This window comes from Berghia stephanieae, chromosome 1 (assembly GCF_034508935.2).
Source record: "Berghia stephanieae isolate SIO BIC M18660-M18661 chromosome 1, UCSD_Bste_1.3, whole genome shotgun sequence".
Taxonomy (NCBI): domain Eukaryota; kingdom Metazoa; phylum Mollusca; class Gastropoda; order Nudibranchia; family Aeolidiidae; genus Berghia; species Berghia stephanieae.
The window spans coordinates 32925996-32949599 of record NC_088360.1 but is presented as its reverse complement, the minus strand read 5'-3'; the positions used below and the strand labels follow the sequence as shown (position 1 = coordinate 32949599).

General features: G+C 35.2%; 1 protein-coding gene across 2 annotated transcripts in view; it reads left to right on the top strand.

Annotated features, from left to right (window-relative positions):
- Window positions 1-19591, top strand: part of LOC144972219 (uncharacterized) — a 20021-nt gene extending 430 nt beyond the window's left edge. Inside the window, exons 1-5 of one of the 2 annotated variants that reach the window (XM_078913257.1) lie at window positions 1-656; window positions 8472-9228; window positions 11636-11794; window positions 14422-14641; window positions 16968-19591. The exon at window positions 1-656 is cut by the window's left edge and continues 430 nt beyond it. In XM_078913257.1, the coding sequence (XP_078769383.1) occupies window positions 8955-9228; window positions 11636-11794; window positions 14422-14597 (609 nt within the window). In that variant the 5' untranslated portion in view covers window positions 1-656; window positions 8472-8954 and the 3' untranslated portion in view covers window positions 14598-14641; window positions 16968-19591. The remainder of the gene's footprint in view (window positions 657-8471; window positions 9229-11635; window positions 11795-14421; window positions 14642-16967) is intronic. The other variant, XM_078913248.1, reaches the window with a different exon arrangement.
- The last annotated feature ends 4013 nt before the right edge of the window (window positions 19592-23604 follow it).

Below are 23604 nucleotides of genomic sequence, written 5' to 3'. Positions count from 1 at the left end.
AAAACATTAAACAAAAACAAACCAACCCCCCCCCCAAAAAAAAACAAACAAACAAGAAACAAAAAAAAAACAAAACAAAAAAATAAACAACAACCAAAAAACAAAAAAACAAAACAAAACCAAACAAACAATAAACAAATAACATTCCCCCTCCAAAAAAAACCAAAAAAAAAACCAAACAAAACAAAACAAAACAGAAAAGAAAAAACAAAAATAAATCAAGAAAAAAAAAAACAACAACAAAAAACACACAAAAAAAACAGAATAAAGAAAATTAAAAAAAATGAAAATAAAATAAAAATAAATTTCAAACAAACAGACAAAAAATAATCAATATAAACAAAAAAAACAAAACAAAACAAACAAATAAAAATTAAAAAAAAAACAACCCCCCCAAAAACAAAAAACAAAACAAAAACAAACAAAAAACTCACAAAAACCCCGCAAACACAAACACCGGAGAATTGCAACTCGACATTCGAGCGCTTTCCATTTTAGCGGACTGTATAGAATTGCATTCCCAGATTACGTCAATGGATTAAATAAAAGTGATTATAGCAAGTATATTAAGTCTTTTTGGTGGAGGATATTGAATATATCTGTTGGAGATAGTTACAATTATATGATATTTCTGCGGAAAAGTAACGTGTGAAGAGGTATTGATCCTATTTGTATAACGTTTATATAGATAATTGATAATTGTTCTTTATTATTCTAAATCTCTTCTTCTTCTTCTTCTTCCTGCTCCTCCTCCTCCTCCCCCTCGTCTTCTTCTTCTTCTTCTTCTTATTTTTCTACTACTACTACTACTACTACTACTACTACTACTACTACTACTACTACTACTACTACTACTACTACTACTACTACTACTACTACTACTACTACTACTACTACAACCACCAACACATCATCCTCACTACCATCATTATGTTTTGGTGCTTTTCTTCACTTGAAATAAGGAAACTTTGGGGTTGCATTTAGCAATGTGTTCATATATTAGACAATATTTGTAATCAGTTATCTATTTAGATCTATACAATATGTAAACACAGTACAAAATATCATCCCAATTCCCTTTTTGTGTGTGCGGAAATTCCTCTTTCGGCATTGAAATTCCTCCGAGTGGAGTCTGAAATTCCTGTGAGTCAAATTGAAAATTGGCGTCTCTGCAAATGTTATTTTTCTCGTCAAATTTTCAACCTGATGAGTTATCTTTGCCCATTGATTTGATTATGTGTGAAAACGGTGCCTGGCTTCAAAGTCGATTTTCTCAAAACTTGGTTTTTGCACTCTCCCTACTTCAAACGGTCATAGTTGGGCAATGAATAATCAGAATTTTATAAATTTGGTATCACAATTTTAAGCATAATATAAGCTATGATTGGGTACCAAAAACCCAAAATTGAAAAATCCGACTTAATACCGTTTCGAGGCGGAGGGTCACAAATTTGATTGTTCTTCTCTCGGCAAAGAATCCTGGAAGAACAAAAAGAAAATTAGATAATCCTTTAGAACCCATGGGTCCGGTTTTCCTAGCGTGAAATGTACAACAAAAAATGCTTCCTATCCTTTGGATAGGGCGCTCGTCCATCGCAAAGTATTTTCCGTTAGATCGAACAGACCCAGCTACCTAATTACTGCTGTTTTTAGACCGCTACTACTACTACTACTACTACTACTACTACTACTACTACTACTACTACTACTACTACTACTACTACTACTACTACTAGTATAACGACAACAATAACAACAACAACAACAACTACTACTACTACTACTACTGCTACTACTACTACTAACTACTACTACTACTACTACTACTACTACTACTACTACTACTACTACTACTACTACTACTACTACTACTACTTTTTTCCCCCTCCTCCTTTATCTTCTTCTTATTGTTGTTGTTGTTGCTGCTGTTGTTGTTGTTGTTGTTGTTGTTGTTGTTCTTCTTCTTCTTCTTCTTCTTCCTCTTCTTCTTCTTCTTCTTCTTCTTCTTCTTCTTCTTCTTCTTCTTCTTCTTCTTCTTCTTCTCTCTCTCTCTCTTTCTCTCTCTCTCTCTCTCTCTCTCTCTTTCTCTCTCTCTCTCTCTCACTCTCTCGCTTTTTAATGAGCTGATACCAATGTGTTCTCTTTTGCAGGTCTCATATCCGAACATAGTTATGGACTCGTTTTAGATATTGTTGTAATTGACAGCGGCGTTTTGCGTTGATTTGAGAGTATTTCTATTACAACAATGCGCGCATAACAATTTGGGTTATCGGACTTGCAAATAAGATTGGCTGATACTCATAAAATTACAATTTAAACAAATCTCACTTTCAAATATTAAATACTAGGCTTATTGGGGTCCCGACAGCTCAGTTGGTAGAGCACTCGCTTCACACGCAAAGGGACCAAGATCGCAGCCTAGTGCAATCGAACCAGGTACTCATTCTTACCCGACTCATGTCAGGTTGCAATATGTTACCCAAGGCCTAAATCTGGTATTATGTCTGGTGTGCCAAACAACAAAACTTGATTTCAAGTTAAAGTGACTCATCGCCTCAAAGATTTTTAATGGTTCAAATTCTTCTCATGATTTGAAAAGTACAGGGTGTCCCAGAAGTTTGGAACCAATTATAAAATAGTTTACGGAGAAAGAGACAGCACAGCCAAGTACAGGATGTTAGCGAAATTAAAGAGATTTAATTCGAGTTTTGTTTAACGCAAAATAGAACTCAAAAATGATTTTTCACGATTTTCTATATTACACCTACATCTTTAATGGATTTCAACGTGTCCACCATTTTGTGTTATAAGTATTTCGAGGAGTCACTCAAGTTCTTTCCAAGTATATTTAAGCATTTCCTTGCAACTGATTTAACTCATGTAATTTCTTCCTTTCAAATCTGCCAGGTCTGTCACTTTCACTTTGTAAACTTTTTCCTTTATGTAGTCTAGCCACAGAAAAAAAGTCCATTGGTGTGATGTCTGGTGAACGTGGTGACCACTGAATAGGGCCATCTCTGCCATTCCATCCATCTGGAAACGTGTTGTTTAAAGCTGTAGGCCAAATAAGTTACAGCGGTGAGGGGTGAGGGGCACCATCCTGCTGAAAATGATACTAGGTTAGAGTTCTCTTAATGCGGGCAAACATATTTATTCAGAAGATCGTGATATGTTTCAGCCGTTATTGAATGTTCAGAAAACAAAAACGGTCCTCAGACCTGATTACCGGTCAGAGGTGCTCTCATTTAGCACGTCTGACCGGTAAACAGAAGGTCTGAGGTTCGATACCCAGTCGAGGTAGACTGATTTTGTTTGTTTTATTGTATTCTTCTATCTTGCTTTGTCTGGCAGCTTATTCACCGTTGTTCGATTTTTATTGAGAAAGACAATATTACTACATCTGCATGAACCTTCCCCCCCCCCCCACCTGCCCCTTCAGCCCTGATATGAACCCGATAGAAAATATATGGAGCACGGCGAAGCGGATACTGAAAACAAGTGAATTTGCCCTCAATTCAAACGCTCTCTTCGCTGTAACATCAGACTACTCTGATTAGGTCATGTCTATTTGAATCATTTGGGACGAAAAGTCAGATCACATGTTGATAATTGACAGGGAAAATTGCACTACGATTTTTGATTATGACACTTATTTGTGTGTAAGATATCTACTTCATGACTTGAAACAGCGATACGTGCTGAAATTTGTCAAATTAACAAGTAATGGAAGTCCAGAGTTTGAGAGTTTTTGCCAAGATGAGGGTCATTTAAATCGATCAATATTTGAAGACGAGTTTTTTGGGCCAAATTTCTAAACACGTGTCTTTCTAGAACGCAGTTAACCAGTTCTTATCCCACAGTGGGTATGGACAACCGATGAAACGTTTCCCTTCTTCTGTCATTGGCAAGTCTTTCCATCTCCTGCCACCAGGAGCGCATCCCAGGCCCCTCCCTCTCTACTAAAAGTCTCTCCTCCAGGTTGACCCTGGTCTTCCTTTTTTACTTTTCCGGATGGATTCGAATGCAGGACTGTCCTTGTGATACGAAACGAAACGATACAATAGACACTGAGGGTGTCCCGTTATATCAGTTGGTAGAGCACTCGCCTCAGAAGCAAAGGAATCGGACTTGTATTATGAGTCTCAAGAACATCAAAACAAAAAAAAATCTATATGTAAATTATGTTCCACCGCCTCCCTTTGCATTATAGTGGAGTGAACCAGACAACGAAAAGTGGATTTATTTTGAGAGGGCTATGTTGGCTTGGGTTTAAATCCGGCTCTGAGCGGCCCATAGTTGTTGTGTCCTTGGAAAAGGCTATTTTCTCATTTTCTCTTACAGTACTCAAGTGTAAAATCAGTTCCTGGGCGTTTACAGCAATGTCTCTGTCGGAAAAAAAAATGTAATTTTGTCTAACGGCGTAACGTCTCATCCAACATGTTACGTGTTGCTGTTGGTCAGGGGCCATTGTAAAGCGCGTTGAACACGTTTAGTGGATATTGCGATACATAAAAGGACTAACTGTTCTTTCTAAAAAAAGCTATAATGATTAGACATTCGACAAGTTGTGTTTTTGCACTGTAAAAAACTGCATATTCTTCTCTTTAAGGCATGTGAATCCTATTCGTGACTTCAAACTCAATTTTTAGTATCTGAATCACTCAGAAATTATTCCTATTAGACGCGGCTGGTAAAACACTATAATGTGTAAAGCGTTTGTAATCTAAGTTATAATTGAGCTTTTTTGAGCTTTTTTATATAGCACAATAGCCACTAAACGTGCCCAAAGCGCTTTACAATGGGTCCCTGGCCAACACTAAACTTGTAGGACGGGACGACATTACAATTTTTTTTCAGACGAAGACAACGCTGTTAACGGCCAGGTACTCATTTTACACCTGACTACGGTGAGAGAATGTGAAGCTTTTTCCAAGGACTCAACAATGCGCCGAGCGAGGCTCGAACTCTGGACCTTCCGATCCGAAAGCGAGTGGCATACCACTAGACCACATAGCCGCACAAAAAGACTTGAGTTTGCTCCTCTATCCTGAGCATTTTATTTTGACAAAAGACGAGACATATTTAAAATGATTCGGCCATCAAAGTATTTTCTTATTCCTTCGGAGCCATTATGTCCATGGAATATGTGAAAAGGACAATAACAATTTTTTGCAACCCTTTGGATAGGACGCTAGTCCATCTCAAAGCACTTTTCACCAGATTTAATAGAACCAGCTGCCCAATCATTGCTTGGTAGATAGGAGGAAGGGGGGGGGGGGGGCTAGAAATAAAATCTCGACTTCATATGGGATCGATCTCGGTCCCTTTGCGTGTGAAGCGACTGTTCTACCAATTGAGTTATCGGGACTCCCTATTATGTATAAAGACCGGAGTTTGTCATTCAATGTTGAGTATACTACGCACTTAATTTATTAAAAACAAAAAGAACAAAAAAAAAAAAAAAAAAAACGAACAAAAAAACAAACAAAAACAAAAAAACAACAACAAAAAACAAAACAAAAAAACCCCAAAAAACCCGAGACAAAACCAAAACCAAAACAAAACAAAATCCCAACAAAACAAAACAAAACAAAACAAAAACAAAATCGACTCGGCCATCAAAGCATTTTTACACTTAAGATTTGTACCGAATACAATATTTCATTATGCCTTAAGTAATTGTATACTAAATGTATCACACCGCCTCAACAAATTATTATGTTGCGGTGGAACAGGTGTTCAAAAGTGAACTTAACGTTAAAGTGACGGAAATGTGAACTCATCCCTCTACCGAGTATTATGTCGCAGTGGAACAAGTGTTGAAAAGTGAACTTAACGTTAAAATGACCGGAAATGTGACTCATCGCCTCAACCCAGTAGTATGTTAAATTGAACAAAATGACGAGCAGTAGATTTGGAAATAAATGATCAAAAACATGATATAGTTTTTAGCTCCTAAAGAGTTAATATAAATCCCAGTGGTCCAGGCAGGGCGGGGAGAAGTGAACGAGCTCAGAATACATTCCCTATTGATAAGTATTTTAAACATGATCTAATATGTCAATATTGATAATACACCCATCGAAATGGAGCAGCACTTGTAAGAACATAGATACATGAAAAGGTTTTGAAAATAAATCTATTAAAGATTCTAAATGATTCATCAACAAAGGAGCAATTTTGCTTATACAGATTAATACCTACAAAAGTAACGTCGAGGATTAAACAAGTTTTTTTGTCCTAATGTTCCCCTATGTTCCATTTACCACAGGGAATGTGTTATATTGGTTTTATGTTGTCTATACAAATAGTTATTACTCAACCGCCAGACATTACTTCTTTTATTTGATAAATTCTCAACCACAGGCTTTACAAATTGTTGGGTTATTCTTTACCTTTACATCTATATTTTTTACGAAATAGGGGCAGCGTGGCTCAGCGGTACGGTTTTTGATTCGTACCCAAAAGGTACTGAGTTCGATCACCCGCCGCTGCGTTGTGTGGCCTTGAGCAAGTCACCTAGCCCTAGCTCATTTTGCGGCGCTGCACTGCGGCTGACGCCTGGGTTATTCCAGTCTTCCCTTGGAATAGACTCTAAAGACAAATTTCCCCTTGGGGATGGATGAATAAAGGGAATTTTATTTTCAATTTTTTAATTTTAATACCTTTCTTTACAAAGGATTTTTCTCGACAAGCTTCTAATGACTTCAATTGTATGACGTTAATAAAATTGTGTGCCTCATACGCACTGATTAGTTAACGAAGCCCCCTGGAGCCCAATAGAGCACATATGGCTCTTTAATTTGTTTCGAGGAAAAACAAAAACCAAGGCAAGCTTTGTTCTGCCTCAGAGATGACGCATTGTGTCACAGTGCCATTAAATCTTCCCTATCTCTTGACGCGATTTGGCCAAACTCTTTAATTTCCCTTGGTGCCAGTAGACTTGGCACTTTATTTGTAATAGGCTTCAACAGTCGTGACGTCACTTCTCTCGTAACCTAGTAACATATTAACTGGTTCTAAACTATCGGAACAACGGCGGACACCCTTACAAAATACTTCTTCGACGAACATAAAAGTGAATCGAGATGAATAAAACATTATAAATTTGATCATGTTTTGACTTTTATACATTCTGATCATATGACTCGTGAGAAAGTTCTAGTCAGCATGAAGAATAAAAAGTACCGATATTCTTTGTTTAAAACCAAGCTACTCGTTGCTGGGCGGAAGTGTCATCAGACTATTGAATCCTATTGTAATGCCAGTTTCCTCTAACGTTGTAAACTTGTGATCCCGACACCTCCATGTCTGTTTGCGTTCCTTAACAAGGAGATGAATGCAGAGATGGCTTGCCTATCGAAATATTATGTGGCACAGGTAATGCAACGTCTAGCTACACGTTTAGAATTAGTCCATGATTTCGGATAATTTGCTTTAATCCCTAGGCAAGCCTCTTGGTTTATTGCAGTTATTTCATCCGAGCTCATGACGCCAAAAACTGCCAATGTGATTATGCCTATGGATTGGGCAGAGATTGCTTTTGCTTTTCTCTATGTTTCTTGCCGACATAATACGGGATATTCCAAACTTCAGAACCTGGCGGCCAGGCCAACTTATCCCATCCTCTCATGGTAATGACACGAGAGTTATGGGGACTAATTGTGAGGATATAAAGAATGTATATATATATATATATATATATTATATATATATATATATATATATATATATATATATATATATATATGTATTTCAACATAAAAAATTTAAAATTTGGCCAGAAAACTCGTCCGAATATCGATTAATATAAATGACCCTCATCTTTGTAAAAACTCTCAAACCCGGGACCTTCCGAATCACCACTGGTTGAACCGATGTCGAATAGAGGAAATTCTATATTTCATTTTTATTTGTGTTTGTTTGTATGTATGTATGCGTTTGTGGGTGCATGAGTGCTTTTTTTTAAATAAAGCGCTTAGAGCCTATGTATGAATCAAGCGCTATATGACTGTTTATTATTGTTATTGTTATTATTATTATTGTTATTATTATTATTATTATTATTATTATTATTATTATTATTATTATTATTATTATTATTATTATCATTATTATTATTTTTATTATTATTATTATTACTGTTATTATTATTATTATTATTATTATCATTATTATTATTATTATTATTATTATTATTATTATTATTATTATTATTATTATTATTATTATTATTATCATTATTACTACTAGTACTATTATTATTATTATTATTATTATTATTATTATATATATTATTATTATTATTATTATTATTATTATTATTATTATTATTATTATTATTATTATTATTATTATTATTATTATTAATATTATCAAACCGCAACACTCTCGCCTATATCTTCATATACGCCCAATAAAATTTACGAGAATCCAATGACTTAATTTTTATCATATGTTTCTTTCCCCAGGACATTAAATCGCCAAACCTTGCCGTCCAGTGTCTCGTCATAACCACAAGCTAGTATATTTGAGTGTTTACTTTAAAAAAAATATATTATAGAATTGTATCTAATACTATGATAAAAACAGTATTTTAATATTTGTCTTTTCCAAATCTGAAATCACGTAGGGATGCTTTGGTAATAATTAATTACAGCAATTACATTTAGTCGAATTCTACAAAACATAAGAACACAAGCTTGGGGAAATATATAAGACGCATAACAGTCACAGAGTATCCTAACTCACATCGATATCTAATAAGATAACCAAAGCAACGAACGCCAACTATATTCAGGAAGTAAACATTCGATTTAGGCAAGCCTCCTTTATATTTACATTAAGCTATCCGTTTGAATATCGAACTAAACTATCAACCAATTTATCACTCAATCCACGAACTTTAGATATTTTCAAAAATCGATACACTTATTAAGTAATTACTACAACAAATGAAGGGTTCCATTTTGGCTAAGCTGTGTGTGGCGCTATCGGTCACCGCAACTATCATATATGCTGTCTCCTACGGAAATCCATACTGGATCCTTAAAGAACACGACTTCCGTGTAAAAGGCAAAATTCTTTCCCTTCCATATCCTTTGAATAACACCTGGTTCGATGGGACCATAAAAATACACATTGGGTTGATAAAGGAATGTGATGATCTCCACATCAAAATCCCAGGACGTCCTCCTGTGACCAAAGGCAATTGTAACACAGAAAAAAGTAAGGTCCCCCCTTCTCTCTTTCTCTCTTTCTCTCTCTCTCTCTCTCTCTCTCTTTCTCTCTTTCTCTCTCTCTCTCTCTCTCTCTCTCTCTCTCTCTCATTCTATATAAAAATAATAGTCACGTTTCATGTTGAGAAGCATGCTTCGGGAGACTTAAGACAGTGTATTAAGGAGCCAAGGGAGAATTCGGGTCAATTTGTCCCAAGTCTACCTTGGCTCCTTGACTCACGTCTCAATACTATACCCCCCCCCCCCTTTAAAAAAAAAGTATGACTGGTGTTTGTAGTTAAGTTTTGGTACACATTGTCGTGATAATGATTCTACTTTTCATTCTTAAAATGTATTGACATTCAGGCAAACAATGATTTATATCATGTCTTTTTTTATCCATTTGTATACCAACTGAGTTTTAGGTGTGCTTTTTGAAGGTCCCGGATGTGTTTAATGCTCTTTCAATACGTAGTACGAAGTGTGAGACGTCTGACACAGAGAACAGCAGTTGTCAATATTTTTTAACTCCAGGAAAATGAAGCTGAAACAAAAACGAAAAAAAAAAAGATCTCAAGAATACTGTTTTTGAATGTTTCAAATATCGAATATGTTAAGGCCTAAAATGAAACTACGTGGGGCAATATTCTGTAAATTTAGAAAGAAAAGACTAGTTTCAACTGCCATTGGACTAGTGGAGAAAATTGATTTGGAAAATGGAAATGACTTTCAATGAAAGTTTTTGCTTCATTTATTTCTCCAGCAGGCCACTTGAACCAAATGTTTATTTCATGCAATGGAAGTGAGCACATATGCCTAAATATGTAGCACATCGGCGGGCCCCATAATGCTACAATTTTAATCACATAACAATTTAGAGATCTCTTTCATGCAAATAATTTAACACTGAATCAGTGAAACAATTCGAACCAGAGAAGTACCTACACTACCTAATTGTGAAGATATGTCCCTAAACTTTCCGAAATGATCATTGTACCGAGCGAGGCTCGAACCCAGGATCATCCAATCCGAAAGGGAGTGTCGAAGCATTTCGAAGCAAAAAGAGCATAATGAAGCCATGCATATACGCCATATAAATATTGTCGTTTATTTTTCACTATATATTATAGTTAAATGAGATATGTTGTTGAAAATTATTGATTATTTAACACTGGTTTTCATCAATTTAGACACAATATTTGCTATCTCCAATTCACTTACCTTGGTTTTCTGATAACGATGTTTGAAGAAGTTCTTCGGGACTTGTGAGACCTTTAAGTCATTTGAGTGCCAATTAAAAGGGAGACGTTCAGATAGTCAAAAGGTTTAGATCTAGCTATTGCTAAAGAAAAACATAAGACAAAGGGGACTAGTTCACAGGAAATCAGTAGCAGATCAAAAAGCAGTATATACATATGTATCATTTTAGCTAGTCTAAAATTACCTAAGTCCCACGCTGACACTGGAAATACAAAAGGATCAACTAAGAGGGTTAAATTGTATCAAAAAATCTAACAATCACATAGTCAATAATGGAGAAATGATCTACAAAGGAAAAAATAATCATCTTTCACTAAAATATAAATACATCTGCTTCCTTCTCTGCAAAAGACCCCAGGCAAGGCCCAGGTGAAACCAGATGGCAACATTCCAAAAGAAAAGAAAAGAAAAGAAAAAAGACAGATTCACGTGAAAGGGAAAAACGATTTAGGAGGATTGAATGGCTAGGCTGTAGACAGATGAAGACATTGTCATCAGAATCCTACATTACCCAACCTTTAGGGAAATTCCACCTACCCAATATTACGTTGTTTTAAAATGCCAAAACATCAAAAGGCATATATTTTATGTAAAATGAATATCTACATTAAATGAGAAAATAATTCAGGGGCTACTTTATGTCATTAACCCCGTCTTCGTCTTTGTTAAAGGAAAATAATAATTATTTTTATTGATTATTTCCCTTAACAAAGACTAAGAGGAAAACATTCTCATATAGATGTTAAATTTAAAACGGCTGTTTTTTCCCCATGGAAGTATTTTGGTGGATTTTTATGAGAGGCTCAAATCGTGGTCAAGTTTTATCAGAGTGAAAATTAGCTTGGTACCAATTTCTTCCGGGTCAAACTCTTAATCTACTGGACTACTTTCAGGTACGAAGCAAAGACTGTACCGCTGAGCCTCGCTGATAATGATGATGATGATGATGATGATGATGATGATGATGATGATGATGATGATGATGATTTAGAAAAAGATGATGATGATGATGATGAAGAAGAAGAAGAAGAAGAAGAAGAAGAAGAAGAAGAAGAAGAAGAAGAAGAAGAAGAAGAAGAAGAAGAAGAAGAAGAAGAAGAAGAAGATGATGATGATGATACTAACGATAAGGATGAATTCAATATTTTCATCCCCAGTTGCAGACTGGCAAACCTATGCCACAGTGTTTGGTTCCTTTGGCCTTTTCTTTGCTGTCGTTTCTATGGGAATATCGATTGGTCTCGTTTTTTTGCACAAGTGGCAGCAGTTCTACAAGAAACTCGGAATAGCCGCAATTATTGGCGATCTACTTACGTGTAAGTTTTGCTTTCCATTTTCCCCGTCCATTTTTTGTTTTTAAAAAACTTGAGCATTCATACAGAGCGATATCCAGTATGCGTGCGCAAAGCGCTTTACAAGGTGTCCCTAGCCAACAGCAACACTTAGACATGAAGGACGAGACATGACGCCTGTTGGGCGATATTACCTTTTTTCTCTGACATAGACAGAGTTATTCATGGGCAGGTACTCATTTTACACCTGGGATTGGAGAGATAATGTTTGTAAGCCTTTTCAAAGGGCTCAACTATGCGCTGCTCAGAGCCAGACTCGAGCCTAGAATCTTCCGATCCAAAGGCGAGTGCCATACCACTAGACCGTATAAGCGCACATAATATGTGTTTAACTAATTTTTTCACAGTATAAAAAGCAATGTCACCATATATGTGACCTACCATCTCAAATCGCTATTATGTCGGAGTGAGTTCAAGTTCAAGGACTTTATCTGCAAAAAAGGGATTAGCTATCGCTGCAGATCTTATACAAATTATGTACACTGTCCATCCCGTCGCTATAGCACAATCAAATCCATTTTCCTTTCTCAATAATATCCAATCCAGTCCCATCTCTTCCTCTTTACCATTGCACTGACCTTCTCCTTCCCTGTCAATTCCATCACTTTCTCTGTTGTTATATTATGCTATTGGCATCTTATTCGTAATATTCTTCTGATTAATTTGTTTTGGAAAGTGTCCACTCTTCTTTCATCTTCTTTGAACAGTTTCCATGTTTCGCAGCCATACAGTAATATATTACTGCCATGATTAGGGATTTGAAGAGTGTTATCTTTGTTTTTCTGCCAATATCCTTTGCATTCCAAACTTTTCCAAGCCCCTGGAAAGCTTCCATGCACCCCCTATCTATAAATCTCGATAGAATAATCCACTAATTTGGTAAATGTCACAAATCTCCTCCGTCCCAAGTCTCCTAGATAGAAAGATTTAAATACTGAAAATTTACTTTACAGTCATGGATATGAATCTTAGGTTAGCCCTCTTCTTACTGGCATTTTCAAGATTTTTTTCTTTAACTAAACGGAAAAACGCAATGTTGTGTATTATTCTGTTCAGAAAAGCAACCTATTACACTGCAGTGTCAATCTTAAAATAGCTATTATAACAGAAAATCGGCACATTTGATGCGATACACCCAGCATATTTTATGCTAAATTTTGATTATAAATCTTTGACCTGATGCTCATAATACGCAAGAGACTCTTAAGATATCTTGAGAACTTCGCATGGAGCCTGATCGTCGAGTGAAGCGCACTCTTATGGTCCTCACCAAATGTAACGGGGCCCAATCTATCCAGAGGGCTCCTTTTTCAAAAGCGTAGAAAACAAAAGTTTCTATGAACTCGAACGCTTGGCCAAATACAAAAGGCGTTGGACAAAATCAGATGAGGGAATTAAACGCTATCATAACAATTGTGTATGTAGCATCGCACCTTGTAGGGGCCTACTATCATAGTATGTGTGTATGTGTGTATGTGTTTGTGTGTGTGTGTGTGTGTGTGTTTGTGTGTGTGTGTGTGTTGATATCAATGCCCGATCTACTCTATTTCTTGACCCTCACATACGACTTTGAGGATATGCATGATATAGTATTCGGGGATATGTTAAAAAAAAGAGAAACACATTTGAATTTCGTTCGTAAAGTATTGTAAAGCGCCTAAATTTTGTGTGTCATATCTTTTGTGTCCTATGTTTATCAAAAGGAATAAATATAATGGACATAAACAGCAGTGCCAAAGCGGGTGTTTTTATAACTATTATTACACCCTCTTTGGTAATTATAAAGAACGGATGCTAGGTTCCTCTAGAGGTCCTTAAATGCACGCTTGTATATTGGAATCGTTGCAACGAGGGGTAGGCAACTACTTTTTTGAGGTCTTGAACTTTCGTGACACTGATTTTTCCAGAAGACAAACTAAGGGAAATAATCACTGATTATTTACTATTTCTTTTCATAATTAGATGCACAAGGAAACAATCAAATGATTTGTCTATTAATGACATTTTCTCTTAATTATAAATTCCAATAAATCATTACACAATTTCTGTTATCTTTAAATAGGAGCTGCAATAACATAATTTTTGAACTTGTATTTGATGTCAACTCTCGTTCTTGATGATATCACTCCTAAAGTCGTGCTGTTGTCAAGAAATCGATGCCGAAAACCAATACAAGTTTAATAATGGTATACGAAAGCATGTAATACTCTGTCGAGCACCTGCAATACACTCGGAATGTGCAATGGTTATGCTTATATTATACGACTTGGAACATTGCAAATACGAGGTGAATAATAAGCAAAAAGGAAACATTAATTGCTTCAACCAGTAAAAAGTAATACGCCTAGAGCTCATAAATCCAAATTGGTCATTTTGCTCAGTAAATAAAGAAAATGGTCACTATTAGATCCAGCATGCATTGGGCTAGTGTATGTCTGGCGGGTAGAAAGTAGCAAACATAAATGTTAAAAAAGAGGTAAAAGTTAGACATTCCTATTTAAAACCTCTCTTCCAGGTTTCTACTACCTCTAAATGCTACTAAGAGAATGATAACATTAAGAAGAAAAAGTACAAAACCTTCAATTTTACAGGTGTTTCAATCTTGGTTCCTATTCTTCTCTACGCGACCAAAATGAACGGACTGGAGAGACCCCCACTGATTACAGCGCAGGATTACGTTTTTGCTTGGGCAATATGGTTGGCTGTTGCGAGTGACGTCATGTACGGGTTTCTTGCCATTTTACACTTTATTCACCTACACAAGTAAGTCCTCCCGCCGCCTTTCGCAATCCATGCCGTATAACCTATCAAGTAAGTATCATATGATCTGATAATAATAATAATAATAATAATAATAATAATAATAATAATAATAATAATAATAATAATAATAATAATAATAATAATAATAATAATAATAATAATAATAACAACAATAATAATGTAATAATAATAATAATAATATATACTACTACTACTACTACTACTACTACTACTACTACTACTACTACTACTACTACTACTACTAATAATAATAATAATAATAATAATAATAATAATAATAATAATAATAATAATAATAATATAAAGGAATCACTTTTGACGCACATACAACTTTTTAAAAGTTCTCTAACATGATGTTGTTTTTTTAAAAAAATGCTATGTACCTACTGTATTTGTCCATATGAAAATTCTGATCAAGAGATTAGGGTAGTTTCATATTATACACAAAAACATTTCAAACAATACATTGTCTGTTAACCCGACCGTCCCTTTGTTTAGGCAAGCATTTTGAGAATATCCACTAATGCCTATAGTCACATTCCTTTCAACTTCCTTTATGTTTTGGTGAAGCTGGAACTGTCCTTTAGCGAGAAAGTCGATCCTATTTGGTAAAACTTTCATTCACGAAGACACAACCTTCCCTTGAACATTGGATGAATTCATTATGATGCTTCTAACGTGCTGTTATGTTGCTTCATGGGAGTTAACTTTGTCCAAGATAAAAAGCAACCTTGGACGGTGGGGTAGAGTCAGATTGGTAATCTATTACCTGTGCAATCTTCATACGTAATACAGATCTATCTATTAAACATATATTATAGTATGGAACTTTGAGGGTTAATCATTTATATATTGTCCTGATTATTAAGGATTGTTCAGATTCTCATGAAGTTTTGCACACTTTTATGTTTCTACAAAGTCACTATCTAAAATTGTACATTTCTGGAAAGTCCTTCAAAGTAGAAGGTGTTGGGTTGGCCTTAAACACGTCTCCTGCATTTCATCTTCAAAACGTTTTCCTTTGAGGTTTTATTTTCAATCCAGAGAACAGAGAAAAAAAGAAGGGGCCGAATCAGATGAGTGGGTAGATGAGGTGAGAATGAAAATCTGCAATCATCCTTAGCAGCTGTTGACATGATGAGACGATCAACAGCGATTTCATTCCTCTTTCTCGGCACACACCGAGTAGAGACCTTGGTCTTGTTCAAATGAGCATGCAAGATAGTCCATACACTGCCATAAGATCAAGAGGTTTCATTGACAACCTGTTATATTGACATTTTCAATCTGGAAAGAAAAGAAAAGTTTTTAAATTTTTGCAACATTCTTGTTTTTTTTGTGATCCCATCTTATAGGCGGCCACAATATGTCTCATTGTCCACATTTGAAGTTTCTTATCCAAAACTTGACGGTTCCCTCATATACTTCGTACAAATCGCTTGGTATATTGCTTGGAATATTCCCTTTTAACTCTCTCCTTACCAAATACAAGAACATTGTCATATTTGTTACGATACAATGAACATTTTAATTGTTCAGATTTTTTAGTTTATCACAAAATTTGAAGAAAAATCTTTGTTATAGCTATAAGAACTTATGCTGTTTTGCAAATCTGGTCTTACTGAAGAAATTATGTATGATATAAAGATATTTATTGCTTTTGAATTAAGTGTAAAAATCAATATGGCATTTCGAGAATAATCCTGAAAATATTCGGTAAGGTGAGCGCTAAGTACAGATTCTCGATGACAGAACACATCCTAACAGATGCCATTTTGAGTACAAAAAGCATGTTCTAGCTTCGTTTTGATCAAGCTACTTTTTCATTAATGTGCTTTGGTGCCCAGTAACCACATCAGAAGTATCCATTATTTTCATGTATTCTTATGAGAAAAATTGATAACCCTTTCATGAAAATTTCATATGAATCAAAGGATTCCATGATAGTAAGGTAAACTGTATTTGATCAACCCTCATATATTATCTATGAATCAATTTGAGCTGTTGTTTTGTATAAACTATTATCTATCTATAATATCTCCATTTGACCTACGTTATTCTTCTTTTTAATTATAACGATGTGATATAAAGTACAATTGGCTTTCGAAAGCCCTGAACGAGAAAAATACAAAAGCCATGTTGCTTTTGATTTGTATTAGAATGCATATCGATCAATAAAAAATCCCCCCCCCCCTCTGTTTGTGTGAGCGGTCAAATGAACTACCCAAAACCTTGGACGAGAAAGAAAGAAAATAAAATAATATCACTTTTATTTAACATCAAAAAGCATGCCGAGTTAAAAAAAAGGATTTGCTCATTATTTTCTTAATTTGTTGTCCTTTCACACAATCAGGCAAGGGACAAGTCAGGATCAAGCCAATATCATCGGAATGGATGACAGATCAAGCAAATAAATCAGGCACTGGGAGACATGGATTCTATCATTAAGTGTCAAATGGGATGTTTATCAGTTAATTATACTATGGCATACTTAATCCGTCATCCAAAACTCTTAATAAATTTTTTTTCAGGTTTTTAGGATTTACAAGACAACTTTTAGCGATGGCTAGATCTATTATTTCCTCTTCATAGTATACTAGATTATAGTATAATACATGTTTTTTAAACTCCAGAAAGCAGGAACTGGAACAAAATTATGAAGCTAGAGATGACTGTCTATGAGATTCCCTAAATCAACTACCATTCGCATTTAACAGACCAAAATATAAGGGTGTTTTATCTTCTTTTCGGATTTTGTTTTGACTGCGTAGTTGAACACTGATGAGAGTAAACGGCTACTGAATAATCAATTTAAGGAAACAGGTCTTACAAATGTTTAAAAAATGTACATGCCATTCCTGAAAAAGAAATAGAAAACAAGTCGGACAGTTATCTGCTGAATGACGATGATCAGGCCTAAAATGAAACTATTTTGGACACTATTCTGCAAATTTTCATGTCATCGGGCTAGTCGAGGAACATGATGTGGAAGATGAAAATGACTTTGTTTGTATAAGAAAACACAATTATTGTAAGATTCACAATAACAACAATATGCACGTTTTAAGTATGTCGGGAGACTTGTCTCCCTTGCATGCTTGACCAATGACTCGTTACATAATTTTTAGTATTGTTAGTGCATGTCACTTAGTTTAGTTTACTTATCGTCATGAAAACTTATTTTTTTTTTCATGTTTTAAAATTTATTCGCCTTTAGACAATGATTAATAGCTTATCTTATTTATCCATCCTCAAGAATTTTAGAAGTGGCTTTTGAAGTTCGAAGATGTGACATCTGCCATGTAACTGTTCACAAATCTTTTCATTTCAAAGAACAACAAAAAACAAAATGGAAATGGTCTTCAAATCTGATTACCCGGGCGTTACAGTTGAATATCGTTTGAAATAGACTGACCATGTTAATGTAATGAAGTGCAATATCAATAAAAACCCTGTACCTTTTATCAAAATTAGTAAATATTTAACTTGATAGAAAACTGCACTTTGTTTTACAGATCTACAAAAGTGATGTGACATTTAATTTATCTGTTTGGGGAGGCAACATCTCTGCGATCGACAAGAACAACTTAAATAGAAGGGCGTCCAGAGAAGTAGCCGATTCCATCGACTGCTTTGACTCCTTGTTCGCGAGATGTTGCCTTCGCAACATCTCCAAGATAAGTGTTGATGCTTTGAACCCATTGTCTAAAAAGACAAAATTTTCACAGAGAATCGAGAGATATCGGCAGTCTTTTCTTTCCACTGGCATCGGGCTTTTAAACTCAAATCTGTAATCATTCAACATCCGTCATTTTCTTGAAAAATCATTATACCCTTTTTCAATGTTGATAAATATAGATATGATTATACGAAATGCACAATATTATATACTATGTATATATATCGGGTGCTAGAAAAAACCCCCCCGGGAAAGTTTAGAAGCCTATAGTCCCAAAACTATAAATGATGCAAATCTGAAATTTCACCACAATGTAACATCAAGAAAATATGTTTAAAAATTTGAAACCTATCTTTGTTTAAATAAACACATTCTCTTTTTGCCATATCGAAGATTTGGGACGTGATTCTCAAATGTTGATGTTATCTGTGGATCCCTCATTTTGCTTTATGGGTATGCGTGGACTTTTTCTGTTCAATTGATTTTCTGTCCTGAATAGGTATCTTTTCCCCATGTAATTTGAATTGACTCTATTTTAACTATCCGTGTAAACCGTTGTACAACCATTATAAACCATGTTGGACAAAAGTCCACTTGATTCAAGTCTGGACTCATTGGAGGCCATTCATCTTAAAAAATAAATCGACGGTCATTTTCTCTTAAAAGTAATACTGTGTAATGTTACTCGTACTGGTGTTGGGAGTTGTCCTTTCTTGCTGAAAAGCAATTGACTGATCGGTATAAAGTGAAACAAAGTCTGGAAACGTTTGTTTTTTCTTCTAACATTGTTACATGAAATTTGCGTGTTCACTTTTGTGGTTGAACTTTCAATGAAATGCGATCTTGTTTTTCTCTGCCAACTTACTCAAGCAGACCCACATGTATTTTGATAAACTTATTGCTTTCAAAGTGAATTATATTCAGTGAAATGTCTGATTGTGCTTGACTGTCGCTGTCGACAACCTTATTATGTGAGTTTCTAGCGAAAACTAAAAACAAGACGAAAGTTTGAAAACTTTTGATTTCGAGATTTTTGAGCCACTTTGGTATAACCGGCTCAGTTTCTTAACCAATAAAGGATTTTGATTAAACTTAGAATGTATTAATTCAAAGATTTGTTCTTGCAGCTTATAAAGTTTCGGATGGTTCTGATTTCTACTATGCATACTTTTACCGATTTTTTTTTTCTCGCACCCGATAAAATATTTTTACTACATTTATTTATTCATGCAATCTTGTGATTAACGTTTATAAATCAATGTCCTTATGGATGAATAAAGTTTATACTTATTTACTTATTTATTATGAGGCGTTGCACATAACTTGGATATGTGTTTTTGGTTAACTTCCGGTGTGTCTGTTGTTTAGTACGAATGTGGGTGATGGGTGGTGGTATTTATAATGTGCTGACTTCTTTGTAGTGTAATCATGTTTGTGTGTGTTTGTGTGTGTGTGTGTGTGTGTGTGTGTGGTGTGTGTGTATGGGGGTAGGGGGGGGGGTAGGTTTGTGTACTCGGGCCCCAGCTTTATTTCTTTCTTCCCCCTCCCCCCCCCCCCCAACACGTCTGCAATCCCCACCATCCACACCCAACCCCTCCATCACCAATTAAACAAGGAAACAAAATATGGGAAATAAACAAAATAAGAAAAAGCTTTAATATGGTGTAATGTCCACTTAATGTGCTCAAAGCGTTTTATAAAGGGTCCTTAGCCAGCCTTTACACTTTGCACATAAGGCAAAACATGACGCTTGTTAAGCACTACTGCAATTTTTAAAGATAGAGACAACGTTGTTTGGACCAGGTAATCATTTTATACAAGTTGTGTAACAAAATGTGAGTAAAGAGCTTTTTCAAGGACTCAACTTTGCGCGGCCCCGAATGGGACTCGAATAAGTGACCTACAAGGCGAGTGTTATGCCACAAGATCTCAAAGCCTCACAATATCTCACGTGTCAAGGATCTCTTCATAAATAATATGACATTGAATGTAAGCTTCGATTTTATTACAAGAACAGATCAAATGAACGTTTCGGGTTTCCCCTTTATCAACAAAACAGGATGAATGAAACACTACAGATGAATGAGATAATGTGGTAGTGGCGTTTAACCCAAAATGTTCATTTGATCTGTTCTTGTAATAAAATTGAAGGTTACATTCAATTTCACATTATTATTTCTTCGAGGTTCGAGCAGCAACATTTACATTACCAAGGATCTCTTCAAACTTCAAACTGTTGGCTCGGAGACATACAAAGGGGAATAAGAGACTTAAATTGTGACTATCTTAATATTAGTCTATAATAATATTTTTCTCGATTATTGCCCTTAGACGTTAAAATACCATTTCCAACAATTCCTTACTTTTTGGTTTGATATTGATGCTATGCGTTTAGATATAATAGTCACAACACCCACCAGCTGGACATGACGTACCGAACCAACAAAACAATGTGTAACCTTGAGCATTTCTAGTCTGATTGATATAATTTAGTGATAACTAATAAGAAAAACAAAAATAATGGTCTGAGTGACGTCAATTTCGTTCCTTCTATAGAATGAACGTGTTTTATTCCTATTTCAGTCCCTTCATCAGAGATTTAGTATTGGTCACAAGGTATCACTCATATGGGACTGTTGTCCAAGTATTGTGCCTTTTTGTTTTTCTGTGTTGTGTGATTCCTGAATTTTGTTCTCTCTTAAAAATGATCAAGCCTTTTGAATTATTGTTTCCACATGAGTTGTCCTTATTGTAGTGTTCAACGTGTTGGACATAACTAAGGGAGAGAATCGATATCAAGCGCATTCCGCAATTGGATTCAGTAGTCTGATGTCACGCCGCCCGGCAACGGCGGCCATCTTGGTTCTAAACAAAGAAAATCATTACTTTTTATTCTTCATTCGGTCTAGAACTTTTCATATGCCTTGTGATCAGAATATGTAAAAGTCAAAACATGATCAAATTTATGGGGTTTTTTTTTTCCTCTGGATACTCTGTTATGCTCGCCGGAGAAATATTTCATACGGCGTCCGCCATTGTTCCGATAGTTTAGAGCCAGTGTTACTAAGTTACCATGCGTCATTAGGAAGGAAGTGACGTTACAACTGTTAAAGAGTATTAGACGGAAATGTACGTCACTAAACTCTTTGTTATTGTTTTTATCCAGCCATTTTTATGATTAGTTCTCACTAAAATTCTATCAAGCAGACAAAAACGATCAAGATTTCACATAGTTCTGTGTGTTGTCACTTTATGTCCGGGTGGCGAATGTTGCGAGTTGTTGTTGTTTTTATTTTAGTTAAGCGCATGGCATCAATAAAAATAAATAATAATGTGCCATTGATTGTAAGCTTCATTTTAATTACAAAAAAAATACAACAGATCAAATGAACGTTTCGGGTTTCCCCTTTATCAACAAAACAGGATGAATGAAACACCACAGATGAGTGAAATAATGTGGTAGTGGCGTAGTTAACTATAGTTAACTATATAGTTAAAAATATATGACTTTGACTAATTTTTCTGTTTCATTCAGGAGAATAAATACATACATTTTATTCCACCTCTCCCTAAATAGTAACGGGTAATGACATCATGTTTTCAATAATAGTTTGTGACGTCAGATTATAATTCGTTAAATTTCACTAAAAATTAGATTCTTTAAAAAGAAACATTATCTAAGTATTTTTGAACATGATTTTTATTCAAAGATGACGAAATCGGATTGATTGAGGGGTAGAATAAAAGATTTCTTACACTCTTGCGTTTTAGAATTCGAACCTTGTTCTCAACGCACACTCGCAAGCTCGTGCAGCAGTTGGGACACGCCCTGAATTCCAAAAGGCAAGAGTGTAATAATCATATATTCTTAAATGCGATCAACTAAAATTTTATATGTTTGAAAATGTTTTATGTTAAGTTCACTTTTCAACAACTGTTTTACCCCGACACGATGCAGTAGGGAGGATGTTAATGAACTGATCCCTCCCAGGCGGTCTAAAAACAATTCTAAAGAACTCAGTGACGTCAACTTCATTTATTTTATTGAGTAATTTCGTTTAACTTTTATCATGGGGAAGTCACGACTGGTCGGTTGCTGGGTTGCGAATCAGTGCAGAACCGTAATAGAAATATAGTATTATACAAATCATTTTTACTTTCACACGTCATTTCATATTTTTATTAACGAAAGATTATTTTGTCCCACGTAACCGCATGCCAGTAAAGTTCGGTCACTGGTAAATTGTATTTGCTGTTGGGATATTTGCATACGTTAAAAAATAATCTCACATATTTTCTGAAGACAACGTTGTAATAAGTATTGGAGCTTTCCCGATTTCTAATCATAAGCGCCGAAAGAAAAGTTTTGTTTTTTGTTTTGTTAAAATACTATATTATATTATGAAAAGAAGTATAACTTATTAATGTAAAAGTCACAAAGACTAATCAATAATTCTGTCAAAAATATTTTAAGCGATCAAAAATCATTGAATGAATTCTAAACTGCTTGAAGCTGAGGACCGTAAAAAAAGCATGGATACTATTGCGTTTGGTAAAATACTCACCGGTTATGCCCGCCAGATCATCCGTACCAAGACAAAAATATGTGTGAATAGTCTTAAACGTTTATAGTCTGACCAGTGGAGACTCGCAATGTTTGCGGAGAAAGATCGGCTATTACGAACAGGCACCCATCTATTTTACTTATTATACTGCTGTGATGTGGAAAATATAGATCGAGACGAATCCTTTGCCTTTGAGCCATCAACGATAAAATCTGTCCGATAATAAAGTTTGTAGGTGCACGCAAAAGAATCTGGCAACTGGGTGGCCAGATGGCGATTCCCAAGGACAAGGTCAAATTATGGACCGGTCATTATGCCATAGCAGATATTCTATATAACAATTTGAATCAACGGGTGATAGAATTATCATCAGTTAAAAAATGGTTTTCAAGTTACTCGGATATCAATCTGTAAAAAATAATTTTATAATTTTTATAAATCTGTACTCATTGGCAAAGATTTAACATGGACTGTATGGAACAATTTTGAAAACCAGCCCTAATATTGGGCATTGGCGTCACTCCGCATACAGATATTTTTATGATTAGTTCTCATTAAATCATATCAATTAGGCTATTGATGCTATCCGTTTAGGTAAAATACAACATCCGCCAGTCAGATATAGCGTACCAACACACAAATTGTGTTTAATCTTGAACGTTCTATAGAAGGAATCAACAACGTTAAGTTCGTTCCTGGACTCGTGTTATTAATATTATTATTCAGTAACTGATCAGGGACAGAAT